Here is a 20,387-nt window from a genome sequence, read left to right on the forward strand (position 1 = left end):
TCAGCCATGGCCGCTGATCAGCTTGCATTATGTGCACACAGCGGGATAATGGGCAGACACTTTCTCTTACCTCACTTGGGTTTCCGTGTCTCAGGCAGAGTTCCGCTTGGTAATGGTTCACAGCCTGTTTGTAGTCTTTGAGGTCTGTGAAAGTGGCAGCCAGAGACACATGGATGACAGCTCTCTCTCTCTCTGGCCGACCAAGAGATTCTGCACAACGCAACTGGAAGCAGAAAGAGGATGTAATCACCGCACAATACATACAAAACCAAAATATCAACAGCGAACACATAAACAGACACAAACCAGCAATGCCGCACCCATCACAAAACCAAAATATCAACAGCGAACACATAAACAGACACAAACCAGCAATGCCGCACCCATCACAAAACCAAAATATCAACAGCGAACACATAAACAGACACAAACCAGCAACGCCGCACCCATCACAAAACCAAAATATCAACAGCGAACACATAAACAGACACAAACCAGCAACGCCGCACCCATCACAAAACCAAAATATCAACAGCGAACACATAAACAGACACAAACCAGCAATGCCGCACCCATCACAAAACCAAAATATCAACAGCGAACACATAAACAGACACAAACCAGCAATGCCGCACCCATCACAAAACCAAAATATCAACAGCGAACACATAAACAGACACAAACCAGCAATGCCGCACCCATCACAAAACCAAAATATCAACAGCGAACACATAAACAGACACAAACCAGCAATGCCGCACCCATCACAAAACCAAAATATCAACAGCGAACACATAAACAGACACAAACCAGCAACGCCGCACCCATCACAGGGCGCCGCCAATCGGACATACCACAGGGCGCCGCCAATCGGACATACCACAGGGCGCCGCCAATCGGACATACCACAGGGCGCCGCCAATCGGACATACCACAGGGCGCCGCCAATCGGACATACCACAGGGCGCCGCCAATCGGACATACCACAGGGCGCCGCCAATCGGACATACCACAGGGCGCCGCCAATCGGACATACCACAGGGCGCCGCCAATCGGACATACCACAGGGCGCCGCCAATCGGACATACCACAGTCCACTTGCCAGGTAATATTGTAGAGCAGTTCGATTTCTATTATTGCTTGTATTTTCTTGTGGAATTAATTGAATTATTTTTTCGTACTATGTATATATGTGGAATACTTTTATATCGGGAAGATTAACTGAGGAACATGTGTCATTATTATAGCTTTATATAGGTAAATCTAGATTTATTAATGTTGTATTGAAATAAAATTTTACCCTTTGTTATTTATTTATTTTGGTTGTGTGGGTCTTTTACTGTAAGGTTTTCAACATACCACTAGAGGGGGTGCTTTCAATACCCTTTGCACCCTATACTTTAATTACATGCTAAACATTAAGCATGTCAAACTTACAGCCCGCATGCGGCCCACAATGGACATCTTTGCGGCCCGGTGAGCCGCGAGTACATGCTTGGTGTTTAAGCAGAATATGACGTCATATTCCGGCACCACTAAACTGCACGGGAGGGAGCAGTGAGCAGCAGGAAGGAGATCTCCAGATAGAAGATCCCCACTGGACCTCAGTGAGTGATGGGGGTGCGTCTGTCGGTCTGTGCGATGGCCGCGGCTGGACAGTGGAGGACCTGGAGGTGCATGGAGGCAAGCAACACCACGTCACATTCTGTCATGACGACGCTGCACACCGCCGAGTTAGCCTGTACACGCACACACAGTGATAGACATGGTGCTGAGAGGGGGCACTCACCTGCATCCTATAGTAATCCACAGCCTTGTGATAGCAGTCAATTTTGCAGTATAGATCACCTAACTGTTCATAGAGTGACAGCGCCCCCTGTTGGTCTTCATCCCCCAAGTCAGACAGTGCCTCCTCCAAGTGACAACCTTTAATTGCTGAGGGACAGAAGGACAGATACAAGGTTTGACTTGCTGAGTGAGTGCTGTGGTTTAAAATATAAAGCTACAGGGAAAGATTGATGTTTGTCGAGACCAATGACAGCCTGGCACAGACTCACCGTATTTCAGACTCCTGCGCACACCGTCTCGGTCTGAGGGAAGCTGAGAGCCCAGACGGTAAGCTTTTTTAAGAGCCCGTTTTCCAGCAGTGAGGTCTCCCAAACAGAGCAATACCTAAATACGGAGGCACAGAGTGATTAGAGCGAATAGGCACACAATGTGCTCAGGAAGGAGGGCAAAAGGCTCTGGGAGACGCAGGGCACTCACCTGTCCAATGCTGCAGTAAGAGTCACTCTCCATGTGCTTGTCCTTCATTCTCCGGGCGCACTCTTTAGCTGCTTCCAAGTAGCGGATTGCTTTTGTGTGCTCGCCGTTGCGCAGATGAATGCTGCCCAGGGTGGAGTTGGCTCGATACAGGTCTTCATGAAGCTGGCTATGCCTGAAAGCAGAACAATTATAAGAGAGGGGTGAAAGATCTCCAGGGATCGAGGGGTGAAAGATCTCCAGGGATCGAGGGGTGAAAGATCTCCAGGGATCGAGGGGTGAAAGATCTCCAGGGATCGAGGGGTGAAAGATCTCCAGGGATCGAGGGGTGAAAGATCTCCAGGGATCGAGGGGTGAAAGATCTCCAGGGATCGAGGGGTGAAAGATCTCCAGGGATCGAGGGGTGAAAGATCTCCAGGGATCGAGGGGTGAAAGATCTCCAGGGATCGAGGGGTGAAAGATCTCCAGGGATCGAGGGGTGAAAGATCTCCAGGGATCGAGGGGTGAAAGATCTCCAGGGATCGAGGGGTGAAAGATCTCCAGGGATCGAGGGGTGAAAGATCTCCAGGGATCGAGGGGTGAAAGATCTCCAGGGATCAAAGGACAGACAGTTGGGCCTTACTCTGCAATGTAAACGCTCTTCCTGATGTAAAAACTGCACTTGGCCGCGTCGTGTCCGTTATTGTAGAGTAAACCCAGGTTCAGAAACAGACGTGCTCTCATTTCACTGAGCTCCACCACCGACACTTTCCCTGCAAACAAAATGGTTTTGGTCAACAATTTCCATCAGTGTGAGAGAAGGTGTCATTACCAACAAAACTCACCCTCCAGTTTCTCCTCCACTATGGATAAACTCTTTAAAAAAGCCTCTTCAGCAGGACCGTGCGCCTCACTGGCTCGTCCAGCCTCACACATGTACAGGTAGGTGCGGCCAATGGTAGCCAATGCTCTCTGCTCCTCAAGATCACATGACACAGACTGTGCCAGGTCCAGGTGGCGCCGTTGATGCTGTAAAAATAAGAAGTAAAAAGCCCCAATATTGCCTATTCACACTCCATCCTATCTTCAAAAACTGTGCCACGTTGCCCTCTAACCCCACGCATTGTCATCTTTCCTTCCGTCAAACCCCCCCCCGCCACCCTCCTTTCCGTACTCCCTCCGCCCCCACGCACTGCCACCCTCCTTTTCGTACTCCCTCCGCCCCCACGCACTGCCACCCTCCTTTCCGTACTCCCTCCGCCCCCACGCACTGCCACCCTCCTTTCCGTACTCCCTCCGCCCCCACGCACCGCCACCCTCCTTTCCGTACCCTCCGCCCCCACGCACCGCCACCCTCCTTTCCGTACTCCCTCCGCCCCCACGCACCGCCACCCTCCTTTCCGTACCCTCCGCCCCCACGCACCGCCACCCTCCTTTCCGTACCCTCCGCCCCCACGCACCGCCACCCTCCTTTCCGTACTCTTCCCCCCACACGCAGTGCCACCTTCCTTTCCGTACTCTCCCCCCACGCACTGCCACCTTCCTTTCCGTACTCTCCCCCCACGCACTGCCACCTTCCTTTCCGTACTCTCCCCCCCACGCACTGCCACCTTCCTTTCCGTACTCTCCCCCCCACGCACTGCCACCTTCCTTTCCGTACTCTCCCCCCCACGCACTGCCACCTTCCTTTCCGTACTCTCCCCCCCACGCACTGCCACCTTCCTTTCCGTACTCTTCCCCCCACGCACTGCCACCTTCCTTTCCGTACTCTTCCCCCCCACGCACTGCCACCTTCCTTTCTGTACTCTCCCCCAACGCACTGCCACCTTCTTTTCTGTACTCTCCCCCCCCACACTTTCCTTTCCTTTCCGTACTCCCTCCGCCCCCACGCACAGCCACCTTCCTTTCCGTACTCTCGCCCCCCCCCAACACTGCCACTTTCCGTACTCTGTCTCTCTCCCCCCCCCCTCTACCCCCACGCATTGTCATCTTTCCTTCCGTCAACCCACCCCCGCCACCTTCCTTTCCGTACTCCCTCCGCCCCCACGCACTGCCACCTTCCTTTCCATACTCTTTCCCCCCCCCCACATTGCCACCTTCCTTTCCGTACTCTTTCCCCCCCCCACACATTGCCACCTTCCTTTCCGTACTCTTTCCCCCCCCCACACATTGCCACCTTCCTTTCCGTACTCTTTCCCCCCCCCACACATTGCCACCTTCCTTTCCGTACTCTTTCCCCCCCCCACACATTGCCACCTTCCTTTCCGTACTCTTTCCCCCCCCACACATTGCCACCTTCCTTTCCGTACTCTTTCCCCCCCCACACATTGCCACCTTCCTTTCCGTACTCTTTCCCCCCCCCACACATTGCCACCTTCCTTTCCGTACTCTTTCCCCCCCCACACACATTGCCACCTTCCTTTCCGTACTCTTTCCCCCCCCACACATTGCCACCTTCCTTTCCGTACTCTTTCCCCCCCCACACATTGCCACCTTCCTTTCCGTACTCCCCTCACTCACACACACACACACACACACACTGCCACCTTCCTTTCCGTACTCCCCTCACACACACACACACACACACTGCCACCTTCCTTTCCGTACTCCCCTCACTCACACACACACACACACTGCCACCTTCCTTTCCGTACTCCCCTCACTCACACACACACACACACACTGCCACCTTCCCACACCTAGTGAAGTCTAATTTCCTGCTGAGAACATTTATGACCAGGGCTTGGAATTTGTAGTCTTATACCACTAGTCAGACCATAAAAGTTACTCTCCACTGCAAGCCATGCACTCCAGGGGTGAAATTCTACTATTTTAGGGTTTATGATTATTCATTAAACCAGGACTTGTGGGAATCAAATCACGGAGCTGAAATATTAAACAGCTGCTCAGGGATATCACTTTCCATGCGCCAGGAAGAAGCTCTAGCAATAGTTAGCAGCCCCCCGAAGGTCCCCTATACATCGAACGCAACACATCCAGCAATAATCAGGAATACTAGACACGGCACACAGAGTATTCACATCCCCCACCTTGAGTGCAGCCTCATAATTCTCCAGCTCTGCAAAACATTCCCCAATTTTTCGGTTTGCCACTGCGCAGCCGATGACATCTCCTAACCCCTCGCTGATCCGTAGCTCTTGTCGATGCTCCTCGATGGCCTCTCTGAATCGAGCTGAGAGAAAACGACACATCACATATCTAGGTAACCCCACAGAGAGGACATTTCTTTAAACACCCCCCCTCCCCCCCACATGCATTGCAAAATGGATCAACACTCAGATTTCACAATTCTGGCTCCGAGTGGGCAGAACTGGGTCCGGATTTCATATTTTGTAAATGCTGTAGAATCAGTGAAACCAGAGAACGGAGCCAAATAAAAACACTAGCGCCATGGACGAACTCACCACTGCGTGCCAGGATCTCTCCCAGCTGGTTGCAAACCACTGCCTCCTCCTTCAGATTGCCCGCCTTCTGCGCTTTGCATTTCGCCTTCTCTAGCTCTAAAAGGAAGAGAGACAATATAGTTTCCTGCTGCAACGTGTTCCACTCAGTCATCACTGTCTGCAAAGTGGCTCAACCTTACAGTATCTATACCACAATGTCCACAACTAAGCTCACTCAGCGAGTGTATACTGGGGGGGGGGGGAGTGGCAGTCAGCGAGTGTATACTGGGGGGGGGGATGGCAGTCATCGAGTGTATATTGGGAGGGGGGGGAGGGATGGCAGTCATCGAGTGTATATTGGGAGGGGGGGAGGGATGGCAGTCATCGAGTGTATATTGGGAGGGGGGGAGGGATGGCAGTCATCGAGTGTATATTGGGAGGGGGAGGGATGGCAGTCATCGAGTGTATATTGGGGGGGGGGGAGGGATGGCAGTCATCGAGTGTATATTGAGGGGGGGGAGGGATGGCAGTCATCGAGTGTATATTGGGAGGGGGGGGAGGGATGGCAGTCATCGAGTGTATATTGGGAGGGGGGCAGTCATCGAGTGTATATGGGAGGGGGGGCAGTCATCGAGTGTATATTGGGAGGGGGGAGGGATGGCAGTCATCGAGTGTATATTGGGAGGGGGGAGGGATGGCAGTCATCGAGTGTATATTGGGAGGGGGGAGGGATGGCAGTCATCGAGTGTATATTGGGAGGGGGGGCAGTCATCGAGTGTATATTGGGAGGGGGGGAGGGATGGCAGTCATCGAGTGTATATTGGGAGGGGGGGGAGGGATGGCAGTCATCGAGTGTATATTGGGAGGGGGGGCAGTCATCGAGTGTTATAAGGGAGGGGGGGCAGTCATCGAGTGTATATTGGAGGGGGGGGGATGGCAGTCATCGAGTGTATATTGGGAGGGGGGGCAGTCATCGAGTGTATATTGGGAGGGGGGGCAGTCATCGAGTGTATATTGGGAGGGGGGGCAGTCATCGAGTGTATATTGGGAGGGGGGGCAGTCATCGAGTGTATATTGGGAGGGGGGGGGATGGCAGTCATCGAGTGTATATTGGGAGGGGGGGGATGGCAGTCATCGAGTGTATATTGGGAGGGGGGGGATGGCAGTCATCGAGTGTATTTGGAGGGGGGGATGGCAGTCATCGAGTGTATATTGGGAGGGGGGGGATGGCAGTCATCGAGTGTATATTGGGAGGGGGGGATGGCAGTCATCGAGTGTATATTGGGGGGGGGGGTGGCAGTCATCGAGTGTATATTGGGAGGGGGGGGGATGGCAGTCATCGAGTGTATATTGGGAGGGGGGGGATGGCAGTCATCGAGTGTATATTGGGAGGGGGGGGATGGCAGTCATCGAGTGTATATTGGGAGGGGGATGGCAGTCATCGAGTGTATATTGGGAGGGGGGGGATGGCAGTCATCGAGTGTATATTGGGAGGGGGGGATGGCAGTCATCGAGTGTATACTGGGAGGGGGGGATGGCAGTCATCGAGTGTATACTGGGAGGGGGGGATGGCAGTCATCGAGTGTATACTGGGAGGGGGGAGGGATGGCAGTCATCGAGTGTATATTGGGAGGGGGGAGGGATGGCAGTCATCGAGTGTATATTGGGAGGGGGAGGGATGGCAGTCATCGAGTGTATATTGGGAGGGGGGAGGGATGGCAGTCATCGAGTGTATATTGGGAGGGGGAGGGATGGCAGTCATCGAGTGTATATTGGGAGGGGGGAGGGATGGCAGTCATCGAGTGTATATTGGGAGGGGGGAGGGATGGCAGTCATCGAGTGTATATTGGGAGGGGGGAGGGATGGCAGTCATCGAGTGTATATTGGGAGGGGGGAGGGATGGCAGTCATCGAGTGTATATTGGGAGGGGGGGAGGGATGGCAGTCAGCGAGTGTATATTGGGGGGGAGGGATGGCAGTCAGCGAGTGTATATTGGGAGGGGGGGAGGGATGGCAGTCAGCGAGTGTATATTGGGAGGGGGGGAGGGATGGCAGTCAGCGAGTGTATATTGGGAGGGGGGAGGGATGGCAGTCAGCGAGTGTATATTGGGAGGGGGGGAGGGATGGCAGTCAGCGAGTGTATATTGGGAGGGGGGGGGAGGGATGGCAGTCAGCGAGTGTATATTGGGAGGGGGGAGGGGTGGCAGTCAGCGAGTGTATATTGGGAGGGGGGGGTGGCAGGCAGTCGGTGTCTGGAAGGACGATGGGGATGGCAGTCGGTGTCAGGAAGGACGATGGGTGTAGCGGAATGCATTAAGCCTGTCCTGTTGATTCCTATGTAACCGTATGCAGTATGCAATTCGTACAGTATTGTTCACATTTCGAATGTATCTTTATGTATTTAACGTATGTGTTCGGTAGTTTCCATCCGTATATTATGCGAAGGGAAACTACCGAACTGGCGGACCACCCCAGAGAGAAGTGTGGCAGCTATTAGGGTTCACACTTTCTCTGACCGCAGGTTAACAAGCTCATTATGGATGTATCTGGGTGGCCGCCATTCGGTATGCGTACACGTGGCGGCGGCCATCTTACGCATGAAAAACAGCGGTGTTTGGAACTCAAATCGGACACTCAAACTACCGAACACCGCTGAGACCTCCAGAGCTCCGTAACTACCGAACGGAGAGTCCTAACGAATCCCCATTTGGTAGAAACAAAGTACTGAACAAGGGAAGCAATATCCAGGTGAAGTTAAGTGTGGATGGCTAATATAACTGTCTGTTTTTACCGCCGAACGGAGACCGACCGCAGGGCCCAAACACATGGAACCCTTTTCGGATACCACCTCGTGTGCGGTCGGTCAAACTTCATCCTCCACCTAACTACCGAACCCCTGGTCCGATCTGGGTGAATTTTGGATATAATAGTCACCCAGATCAGGGCTACCTGGCGGTACCCTAATATTGATGTTATGTACTAGTTTAGGGGTACATCCAGGTTTGGGGTAAAGGTACAGTATAGTTAAGGGGATTATGAGTCACTCTGAGGGGAGGAGATGTGTGGGAGGTGACAAGTACTGTATTGTTTACTGTCTTAATTGCTGTGAATCCCTCCCTTGCATGGGAGCATGCTTTATAAGGAACCCTGGAATAAAGATTGTCAGTTCTGCTCCTGAAACTGTGTGTCGTCCAGTTATTGGGAGTGCTGTGGGATATTGCTGTGTTACTTTGCCTGCTGGAACCTCTGCTTGTGGATTTACAATCGCCTTGTTCCTGAGCCTCACTGGGATCTTAAGTGGAGAATAGCTGTGGGAAATCAGCTCTCCGCTACATTGGTTGGCAGCGCTGGGATCCAGACTCACAGAGGAACAAGGATTAATGGAGATTGACCTTTCTACACTAAAGCGATCCACATTGAAAGACCTTCTGGAAGCGAAAGGTGTTCCAGCCAGCAGCAAATCAAAGGCAACACTCATCACTGAAGTAATGGCAGAATACAGAGCAGAAGAGGTTCCGGCCACGGAACAAAGACCTGAAACAGAACAAGAGGAGTTCCAAAGACAAGTACAGTTCAGGCTGGCCTTTTATGGAGAAAATCCACGAACAGAGATTATCTCTAAAACCATGACAGAGGTGCAGGAGTTTGTGATGCGCAAAAGGAGACCACAAACACCGGAAAGAAGTCCAGCAGGACCTATGGTACAAGAGGGTAAGCCCAAAATCCCCTATCAAGCGTTTAAAATGTATGTAGAAGCGGAAGAGGATATAGATGCCTTCCTCCAAGACTTTGAAAGACTGTGTACGCTGCATAACATACCAAGGGAGGATTGGGTACCCATATTAGCAGGACGGCTGTCAGGGAGGGCAGCTGAAGCCTACCGCACTGTACCAGACATTGAAATCAGAAACTATAGCCGTGTAAAAGAGATTATCCTGGCCCGGTATGCAATGACACCAGAGGTATACCGGAGGCGCTTCAGGGAACTGAAAAAGGCTGACAAGGACTCGTACGCAGAGTGGGCTTGACGGCTGCAAAGGGCAGCTCTAGGGTGGATACATGCAAACCAAGCGCGGTCCATGGAGGACTTGTTACAAATGCTGTTATTGGAACAGTTTTATGAGGGGATATCCGCAGAACTGCAGGAATGGGTGAGGGATCGTAACCCCACATCCCTCACCGAAGCTGCTAAAAAGGCAGATGATTTTATGGATGCCCGCAGACAACCCAAGGCAGTGAGTGCTAAACCTGCTATGCGACCGCTGGGAGGAAACTCTTTCTCCACTAACATTCAACCCCCACCGAGACAACTCCCTCCACCGGCTCCTGCGCAACCGAGATATCGCACATCTGCTTCTGTGCAATGCCACCGGTGCCAGAAGTGGGGACACTTCCAGCGAGATTGTCCGCAGTCTAGAGACCGCACCACCTGGATCCGACCAGGGCCCCCACCACCACCACCGAGAGCAGCAGCGCACCACTACCAGGACGAGACACCGCTTCCCTATGGCTCTGCAGCTCCAGTCACAGCTGTGGAACAGTGGGAAGTGTTGCATGAGGCCAACCCATTGCAGGCACAGGCGGATAACCGGCAGCACCATAGGCAAACCGTATACCTAGAGGGGAAGCCTATGCAGGGGCTCAGAGACTCGGGAGCCACCATCACCTTAGTCCAGAGTCACTTGGTTTCTGACAGGGCCAAAACCAATAAGACTGTGGCTGTCAGGGTTGCGGGGGGAGCCGTGTATCGGTTAAACACAGCCAGGGTACACTTGCATTGGGGTGCGGGGTCAGGGAATGTGGAAGTGGGATTAATGCCGCAATTACCTGCTGAGGTGGTATTAGGGAATGATCTGGGCAAACTCACCTCTGCATTTGAGCCCCAAGCTACTGAGGAAGCACACCCAGTAGTCACCAGGCAACAGGCCCGCACCCAGGACTACAACGCACTGCCGGAGGTCCAGGTAAGAGATTCTTCCCCTCCCCTAGACTGTATCCCTTAGGCCCCCCCCTGACGAATTTGCGGCAGAGGTGATCACTGACCCTACCCTACCGGTATACAGAGACAAGGTCACCTCTGACCAACCGGGGGCGGAGGGGGAAAGATTTGTGTGGGACAGGCAGTTATTGTACAGAGAGTCGGATAAGCAGGTAGCTGGGTCAGACCCAATTGTTGTAAGGCAGCTTGTAGTAGCTCAGAGGTACCGAACCGAATTACTCCGAATAGCGCACGATATTCCGCTATCCAGACATTTGGGGGTCAGTCGTACCAGATATCGGCTGACCCAAAGTTTATTCTGGCCAGGGATTAGCCAGGAGGTGCGCAGATATTGCAATACCTGCGATACGTGCCAGAGGGTAGGCAAAAGGGGGAGACGTAAGGCTAAGTTACACCCGCTACCCATAATTGAAGAACCCTTTTATAGGATAGCAGTGGATATCGTAGGCCCCCTCCGGAAACCTAGCCCATCGGGCAAACGGTATATTTTAACAGTAGTGGATTACGCCACTCGCTACCCCGAGGCGGTAGCCCTGACCAACATACATGCTGAGACCGTGGCTGAGGCTCTGATGCAGATTTTCTCCCGAATGGGGTTACCCAGGGAGATCATCTCGGATCAGGGTACTCAGTTCACGGCAGAGGTCACCCAACATCTCTGGAAGTTTTGTTAAGTCAGGCCCATAATTAGTGCCCCCTACCACCCCCAGACTAATGGGCTCTGCGAACGGTTCAATGGCACCTTAAAACAGATGCTCCGAACCTTTGCGGAAACCCACCGAGACTGGGAAAGATTCCTGCCTCACCTACTATTTGCTTATAGGGAGGTGCCGCAGGAATCTACAGGATTTTCCCCATTTGAACTGCTATTCGGGAGGAGGGCAAGGGGGCCCCTAGACTTAATTAGGGAACATTGGGAGGGAGACCGTAGCGCCGACGGCACCCCTATTGTACCATATGTGTTGGCCCTCAGAGATCGCCTAGAAGCACTAACTAAGACGGTAAAGGAGAACCTACAGGCGGCTCAGCCGCGTCAGCGCACATGGTACGATAGGGGCGCCAGGGACCGTAGCTTCCAGGTCGGGCAGAAAGTTTTAATTTTAAAACCTGTCCGACACGATAAGTTACAGGCCGCCTGGCAAGGCCCTTATAAAGTGGTAGAACAACGATGTGACACCACTTATACAATTGGCCCCTGCGCAGGAACTGGAGGGCGACGCATGATCCATGTGAACATGATGAAGCCCTACCAGGAACGGTCAGAGGAGGTGACGGCTATCTGCGCACCCACCTCTGAAGAATGTGACAGCCTACCCCTCCCCGATCTGCTGGGAGACGGACAGCTATCTGGGGATTTAGGAGAAGTTGTATTGGGGGATCGGTTGAGTCCACAGGAGCGTATCGAGGTACAGCAACTACTGCAAGAAAAGCAGGAGACCTTTTCTAATGTACCTGGATACACCCCTCTGGCTACCCACAGAGTAGAAACCCCGGGACAACTTCCCATGCGCCAGACCCCGTACCGCATCCCTGAAGCGGTACGGGAGAATATGCGCAAGGAGATTGAGGAGATGATTCAGTTAGGAGTAATTGAACCCTCGGATAGCCCCTGGGCTTCTCCAGTGGTCCTCGTACCAAAGCGGGACGGCACGACCAAACCCCTCACTGGCCAAACCCCTCACTGACCTGACCCGTAAAAACCTGCCCCGCCAAGTAACCTGGACCCCGGAGTGTGAGCAGGCATTCCAACATCTGAAAAATTCACTTGTTAATGCCCCTGTCTTTGCCGCTCCCAATCCAACTAAACGTTTTCTTGTACACACAGACGCTTCTATGTTTGGATTGGGGGCAGTACTGAGCCAAGTCGGGCCCGATGGCGGAGAACATCCAGTGGCTTACATCAGTCGCAAGTTATTACCCAGGGAAGTAAGCTACGCCGCTGTAACGGACCGTTTCACTTACAAGAGGATAAAACCCAGTTTAGGCGATAATCCCCTTTTTGAGAGACAGGCACAGCTACTGCAGAACACCAAACTCCCGAACTGGATACAAGATAACACTCCGAACTGGAACAGCTGAACAAGAAAAGCATACAATCCGCTTACACTCCTGGCAGTCAGCTTACAATCCAATTCCCCCCAAGAACGAGACGACACATCATTTTGAGGGTTAAACAGGAACTCAGGACTGGCTCATCCAGCCTGGCTTTTATTTCCAACTCACACATACAGGCCACACCCAGGGGGAGGCATAAAAGAACCAATTACATAGATGTTACCTCCCACACATCCCCTCCCCTTAGTGTGACACATAATCCCATTATGCATACAGTTCAAAATATACTTTTACACAACTTTCCTAACTCTAAAACCATACATCACATTCACATAAAAATACATATCCACAATCAATCCATTCAGGGGAACAACATATTAAAAAATGGCATGGATCAGACCAGGGGTTCAAAAGTTAGTAAAGTATCTTTTAAAACCCCTAGCTTCCCAGCTCAGACTGTTTTTTACAGAGCCTTCTCTGTGCTGGAGAAGTAATCTAATTATCTCCAGCACAGAGACAGACTCCATTAACCACATGGTTACAGAAAGACATAAAACACTTTAAAATACAGAAAGTTACTTTTTATCCATAACACACAGACATTGCACATATCCCCAGATAGCTGGGATCTGAGCGCACAAAACTACCGAATAGCGCGCAGATCCTATTCACACAGTACAATTGCCATGGAGCTAAAGTCTTTCATTATATGAATAGGCTCCATGGTATAGCTATCTGGGGTATCACATTCCCATAAAGTCGGGTCCATAGTCCAAAGGCAAGAGGCAGGCAAGCAGCCCCCTCCAAGGACACGTGGCGAGGTCGGTTTCGCCACAGCCGCCATCGAGAAGGAATGCCTGGCTGTGGTGTGGGCCTTGAAGAAGTTGCAACCATATTTATACGGACAGGCTTTTTCCCTGCTCACGGATCACAACCCGTTAGTCTGGCTGAACCGGGTGGCTGGGGACAATGCCAGGCTGCTGCGCTGGAGTTTGGCGCTGCAGCCTTTTGACTTTAATATTCAGTACCGCCCGGGTAAGCAAAATGGGAACGCTGACGGGTTGTCACGACAAATTGATCTGGAGAAATGATCCGTGAGCACCCCGGACATCCCCAAGCCGATCCGTGTGGGATCAGACTGTGTATGCCGGCTTGTGGGCAAGGGGGAGCAGTGTAGCGGAGAGCTGATTTCCCACAGCTATTCTCCACTTAAGATCCCAGTGAGGCTCAGGAACAAGTCAATAGTAAATCCACAAGCAGAGGTTCCAGCAGGTAAAATAACACAGCGATATCCCCACAGCAATCCCAATAACTGGACGACACACAGTTTCAGGAGCAGAACTAACTTTCTTTATTCCAGGTTTCCTTATAAAGCCTGCTCCCATGCAAGGGAGGGATTCACAGCAATTAAGACAGTAACCAATACAGTACTTGTCACCTCCCACACATCTCCTCCCCTCAGAGTGACTCATAATCCCCTTAACTATACTGTACCTTTACCCCAAACCTGGATGTACCCCTAAACTAGTACATAACATCAATATTAGGGTACCGCCAGGTAGCCCTGATCTGGGTGACTATTATATCCAAAATTCACCCAGATCGGACCAGGGGTTCGGTAGTTAGGTGGAGGATGAAGTTTGACCGACCGCACACGAGGTGGTATCCGAAAAGGGTTCCATGTGTTTGGGCCCTGCGGTCGGTCTCCGTTCGGCGGTAAAAACAGACATTTATATTAGCCATCCACACTTAACTTCACCTGGATATTGCTTCCCTTGTTCAGTACTTTGTTTCTACCAAATGGGGATTCGTTAGGACTCTCCGTTCGGTAGTTACGGAGCTCTGGAGGTCTCAGCGGCGTTCGGTAGTTTGAGTGTCCGATTTGAGTTCCAGACACTCGACGACCAAACACCGCTGTTTTTCATGCGTAAGATGGCCGCCGCCACGTGTACGCATACCGAATGGCGGCCACCCAGATACATCCATAATGAGCTTGTTAACCTGCGGTCAGAGAAAGTGTGAACCCTAATAGCTGCCACACTTCTCTCTGGGGTGGTCCGCCAGTTCGGTAGTTTCCCTTCGCATAATATACGGATGGAAACTACCGAACACATACGTTAAATACATAAAGATACATTCGAAATGTGAACAATACTGTACGAATTGCATACTGCATACGGTTACATAGGAATCAACAGGACAGGCTTACTGCATTCCGCTACGATGGGGAGGGCGGTCGGCGTCAGGAGGGATGATGGGGAGGGCGGTCGGCGTCAGGAGGGATGATGGGGAGGGCGGTCGGCGTCAGGAGGGATGATGGGGAGGGCGGTCGGCGTCAGGAGGGATGATGGGGAGGGCGGTCGGCGTCAGGAGGGATGATGGGGAGGGCGGTCGGCGTCAGGAGGGATGATGGGGAGGGCGGTCGGCGTCAGGAGGGATGATGGGGAGGGCGGTCGGCGTCAGGAGGGATGATGGGGAGGGCGGTCGGCGTCAGGAGGGATGATGGGGAGGGCGGTCGGCGTCAGGAAGGATGATGGGGAGGGCGGTCGGCGTCAGGAAGGATGATGGGGAGGGCGGTCGGCGTCAGGAAGGATGATGGGGAGGGCGGTCGGCGTCAGGAAGGATGATGGGGAGGGCGGTCGGCGTCAGGAAGGATGATGGGGAGGGCGGTCGGCGTCAGGAAGGATGATGGGGAGGGCGGTCGGCGTCAGGAAGGATGATGGGGAGGGCGGTCGGCGTCAGGAAGGATGATGGGGAGGGCGGTCGGCGTCAGGAAGGATGATGGGGAGGGCGGTCGGCGTCAGGAAGGATGATGGGGAGGGCGGTCGGCGTCAGGAAGGATGATGGGGAGGGCAGTCGGCGTCAGGAAGGATGATGGGGAGGGCAGTCGGCGTCAGGAAGGATGATGGGGAGGGCAGTCGGCGTCAGGAAGGATGATGGGGAGGGCAGTCGGCGTCAGGAAGGATGATGGGGAGGGCAGTCGGCGTCAGGAAGGATGATGGGGAGGGCAGTCGGCGTCAGGAAGGATGATGGGGAGGGCAGTCGGCGTCAGGAAGGATGATGGGGAGGGCAGTCGGCGTCAGGAAGGATGATGGGGAGGGCAGTCGGCGTCAGGAAGGATGATGGGGAGGGCAGTCGGCGTCAGGAAGGATGATGGGGAGGGCAGTCGGCGTCAGGAAGGATGATGGGGAGGGCAGTCGGCGTCAGGAAGGATGATGGGGAGGGCAGTCGGCGTCAGGAAGGATGATGGGGAGGGCAGTCGGCGTCAGGAAGGATGATGGGGAGGGCAGTCGGCGTCAGGAAGGATGATGGGGAGGGCAGTCGGCGTCAGGAAGGATGATGGGGAGGGCAGTCGGCGTCAGGAAGGATGATGGGGAGGGCAGTCGGCGTCAGGAAGGATGATGGGGAGGGCAGTCGGCGTCAGGAAGGATGATGGGGAGGGCAGTCGGCGTCAGGAAGGATGATGGGGAGGGCAGTCGGCGTCAGGAAGGATGATGGGGAGGGCAGTCGGCGTCAGGAAGGATGATGGGGAGGGCAGTCGGCGTCAGGAAGGATGATGGGGAGGGCAGTCGGCGTCAGGAAGGATGATGGGGAGGGCAGTCGGCGTCAGGAAGGATGATGGGGAGGGCAGTCGGCGTCAGGAAGGATGATGGGGAGGGCAGCCGGCGTCAGGAAGGATGATGGGGATGGCAGCCGGCGTCAGGAAGGATGATGGGGATGGCAGCCGGCGTCAGGAAGGATGATGGGGATGGCAGTCGGTGTCAGGAAGGATGATGGGGATGGCAGTCGGTGTCAGGAAGGATGATGAGGATGGCAGTCGGTGTCAGGAAGGATGATGGGGATGGCAGTCAGTCAGTGGGGGGATGATGGGGATGGCAGTCAGTCAGTGGGGGGGATGATGGGGATGGCAGTCAGTCAGTGGGGGGGATGATGGGGATGGCAGTCGGTGTTAGGAAGGATGATGGGGATGGCAGTCAGTCAGTGGGAGGGATGATGGGGATGGCAGTCAGTCAGTGGGGGGGGATGATGGGGATGGCAGTCGGTGTTAGGAAGGATGATGGGGATGGCAGTCAGTCAGTGGGGGGGATGATGGGGATGGCAGTCAGTCAGTGGGGGGGATGATGGGGATGGCAGTCAGTCAGAGGGGGGGATGATGGGGATGGCAGTCAGTCAGAGGGGGGGATGATGGGGATGGCAGTCAGTCAGTGGGGGGGATGATGGGGATGGCAGTCAGTCAGAGGGGGGGATGATGGGGATGGCAGTCAGTCAGAGGGGGGGATGATGGGGATGGCAGTCAGTCAGTGGGGGGGATGATGGGGATGGCAGTCGGTGTTAGGAAGGATGATGGGGATGGCAGTCAGTCAGTGGGGGGGATGATGGGGATGGCAGTTAGTCAGTGGGGGGGATGATGGGGATGGCAGTTAGTCAGTGGGGGGGATGATGGGGATGTCAGTCAGTGGGGGGGATGATGGGGATGGCAGTCAGTCAGAGGGGGGATGATGGGGATGGCAGTCGGTGTTAGGAAGGATGATGGGGATGGCAGTCAGTCAGAGGGGGGGATGATGGGGATGGCAGTCAGTCAGTGGGAGGGATGATGGGGATGGCAGTCTGTGGGAGGGAGGATGATGGGGATGGCAGTCGGTCGGTGAGCGGATGATGGGGATGGCAGTCGGTGCACTCACGGCGGATCTCGCGCTCACTCATACTCCGGTTCCTCTCACTGACGGAGCCCGCGCTCACTTGTAATAGGCCCCGCCCCTAAATCGGGCAGTATTGCTGTAAACCCCGCCCACTTGCAATAGGCCCCGCCCACGTGCTCTCAATAAAGTGACTGATTGGAGAACGTGCCTGTCAATCAATCTCCCAGTTTCCTGGCTGCGTTCTGTCAGTAGTTAAAACTCGGTTTCTATTGGATGGAACTGCGGACGCACAAATGCCGCCATAGTGGTCACGTGGCGTGATACAGCCAATCATACGGCACGCTTCGATAGCCAATCATAACCTTCCTTTCTCTGTCTATTTATCACCGGACTGGCGGCAACTGTTACCATAGTAACCGGAACTTCCGGTCCCACATAGTTTGACTCCCTTAAAGCGGCACTGTCATGGCCGAACCCCCCCTCCCGCCTCCACTACATCCAATTGGCCCCCAAGTCACCCCAAATGCCCCTAAGCCCCCACATTACCTATTTATTAATCTTTATTCAGGGCGCCGCCATCTGTGTGTGGGTAGGGGAAGTCCCTGAGGGACACTAGGCAGACGTGAGATTCCCGCCCAGTGAAACACCTGGACCTGCGAACGGGAATTCCATTCATTCATCAGACATTCATGAATAGAAAAATCAGACGAACAAACTAACACTGAGTATCACGGAGTATCACCGAGTATCACCGAGTATCACGGAGTATCACGGAGTATCACGGAGTATCACCGAGTATCACCGAGTATCACCGAGTATCACGGAGTATCGCGGAGTATCGCGGAGTATCGCGGAGTATCACGGAGTATCACCGAGTATCACCGAGTATCACCGAGTATCACGGAGTATCGCGGAGTATCGCGGAGTATCACGGAGTATCACCGAGTATCACCGAGTATCACGGAGTATCGCCGAGTATCACGGAGTATCACGGAGTATCGCGGTGATAGACGGAGTATCGCGGTGATAGACGGAGTATCGCGGTGATAGACGGAGTATCGCGGTGATAGACGGAGTATCGCGGTGATAGACGGAGTATCGCGGTGATAGACGGAGTATCACGGTGATAGACGGAGTATCACGGTGATAGACGGAGTATCACTGTGATAGACGGAGTATCACGGTGATAGACGGAGTATCACGGTGATAGACGGAGTATCACGGTGATAGACGGAGTATCACGGTGATAGACGGAGTATCACGGTGATAGACGGAGTATCACGGTGATAGACGGAGTATCACGGTGATAGACGGAGTATCACGGTGATAGACGGAGTATCACGGTGATAGACGGAGTATCACGGTGATAGACGGAGTATCACGGTGATAGACGGAGTATCACGGTGATAGACGGAGTATCACGGTGATAGACGGAGTATCACGGAGTATCACGGAGTATCACAGTGATAGACGGAGTATCACGGTGATAGACGGAGTATCGCGGTGATAGACGGAGTATCACGGTGATAGACGGAGTATCACGGTGATAGACGGAGTATCACGGTGATAGACTGAGTATCACGGTGATAGACGGAGTATCACGGTGATAGACGGAGTATCACGGTGATACTCGGAGTATCACCGAGTATCACGGGGTATCACCGAGTATCACGGGGTATCACCGAGTATCACTGAGTATCAGTGTTAGTTTGTTCGTTCGGTTTATTACAAGGAGGGAGCTACCGGCGTGCAGCTCCCTCCTTGCAATATGTAAAGACAGAAGCTCCCCACCACTTCATAAGCCCCCCAGGTCCCCCCTCACTCTATGGGGGTCAATATGACCCCCATAATAGCACAAGAGAGATTAAAACCTCCCCAATGCCCCTACTCGCTATACCGAGAGTAGGGGCATGTCCACTAAACAGTGAGCAGCCTGTGGCACAGCTCTGTGTCATTTTACACAGCGTGGGAATGTTCTTTGGATTTTTCCCACGCTGTGTAAAATGACACAGAGCACTGTAATTGGCTTAAACCACCCAATCAGAGTGTTCTTAGCCTAATTGCAGGGCGGGGCAAGGCTTTATAAGCCTTCCCCGCCCTGCGGAGCTCAGTCTGCGCGGAGCCCTCCATGGGTGAAGATGGATTATTTTTTTTGCGCTCGGGTTTTTTCTTTTTCGTCTTTTTTTTTTGCGCTCTGGTTTTTTATTTTATTTTTGGTTCGACAGGTATGATGGATTTTTATTTGGCCTTTTTGGGGGCTGAAGAAAGAAGATTTTAGAAAAAAGAACAAGTCAAATGGTAAGTTTAATTTTTTATTTTACAGGTTAGTTATTTTATTCCCCCCTCACTATTTTTAGGGTGAGGGGGGTAGGTAGGGGATAGTTTGTTTTGGGGGGGGGGGGGGGGTAACTAGGGGCTTGGGACCCCTAGTCACCTTGATTGGGGGGGGGGGTGTTTCATTTAGGGCCCCCACCCACCGCTCAGGTGTGGGGGCCGGGGGGAGGACAGTAGGTCCCCCCCCCCCTTATTGTTTTATTAGGGCCCCCACCCACCGCGCAGGGGTGGGGGCCAGGGGGGGAGGACAGTAGGTCCCCCCCATCTTTATTTAGGGCCCCCACCCACCGTGCAGGGTTATTAGGTTTTGTTTTTTACGGTGAGCAGCTATAGGCTGCTCACTGCTTACTACACATGCCCCTACTCGCGGTATAGCGAGTAGGGGCATATTATTTACTAATACTAAGTAATCTTTACTTAGTATTAGTAAATTTGGCTGAAAGACCAATTCAGGTCTTTCAGCCTTTTAGTAGATGGCTCCCTGATACCGTGGAAATTAGGGAGTTATCTACTAAGCGGCTGCAAGATGCAGAAACCGCAATGAATAGGATCGGAGCTTCATTCATTAAAATGAAATTGCGATCCGAACAAAGTGCCGAATTGCATCCTAACACCAATGGAGAAACTCTTCTCATTCAGTTAGAACGCAATTCGGCAGTTTAGTCTAAAATGACAGGAAGCATCGCGGGAACACAGAGGAAAGGTAAGGATTATG

The 20,387-nt window shown here is 53.2% G+C and overlaps 1 protein-coding gene across 1 annotated transcript in view; it reads right to left on the reverse strand.

Moving 5' to 3' along the window:
* The window catches only part of TONSL (tonsoku like, DNA repair protein), a 42,395-nt gene extending 24,944 nt beyond the window's left edge, over positions 1 to 17,451 (reverse strand). The window contains exons 1-9 of the mRNA XM_063450903.1: positions 17,381 to 17,451; positions 5,667 to 5,762; positions 5,292 to 5,434; positions 3,087 to 3,270; positions 2,885 to 3,014; positions 2,266 to 2,437; positions 2,058 to 2,172; positions 1,790 to 1,935; positions 71 to 223 (exon numbers count right to left, since the gene is read on the reverse strand). Coding sequence (XP_063306973.1) covers positions 71 to 223; positions 1,790 to 1,935; positions 2,058 to 2,172; positions 2,266 to 2,437; positions 2,885 to 3,014; positions 3,087 to 3,270; positions 5,292 to 5,434; positions 5,667 to 5,762; positions 17,381 to 17,402 — 1,161 coding nt within the window. The 5' untranslated portion in view covers positions 17,403 to 17,451. The remainder of the gene's footprint in view (positions 1 to 70; positions 224 to 1,789; positions 1,936 to 2,057; positions 2,173 to 2,265; positions 2,438 to 2,884; positions 3,015 to 3,086; positions 3,271 to 5,291; positions 5,435 to 5,666; positions 5,763 to 17,380) is intronic.
* Between the last annotated feature and the right edge of the window lie 2,936 nt (positions 17,452 to 20,387).

Source organism: Pelobates fuscus, chromosome 4, assembly GCF_036172605.1.
Source record: "Pelobates fuscus isolate aPelFus1 chromosome 4, aPelFus1.pri, whole genome shotgun sequence".
Classification (NCBI taxonomy): domain Eukaryota; kingdom Metazoa; phylum Chordata; class Amphibia; order Anura; family Pelobatidae; genus Pelobates; species Pelobates fuscus.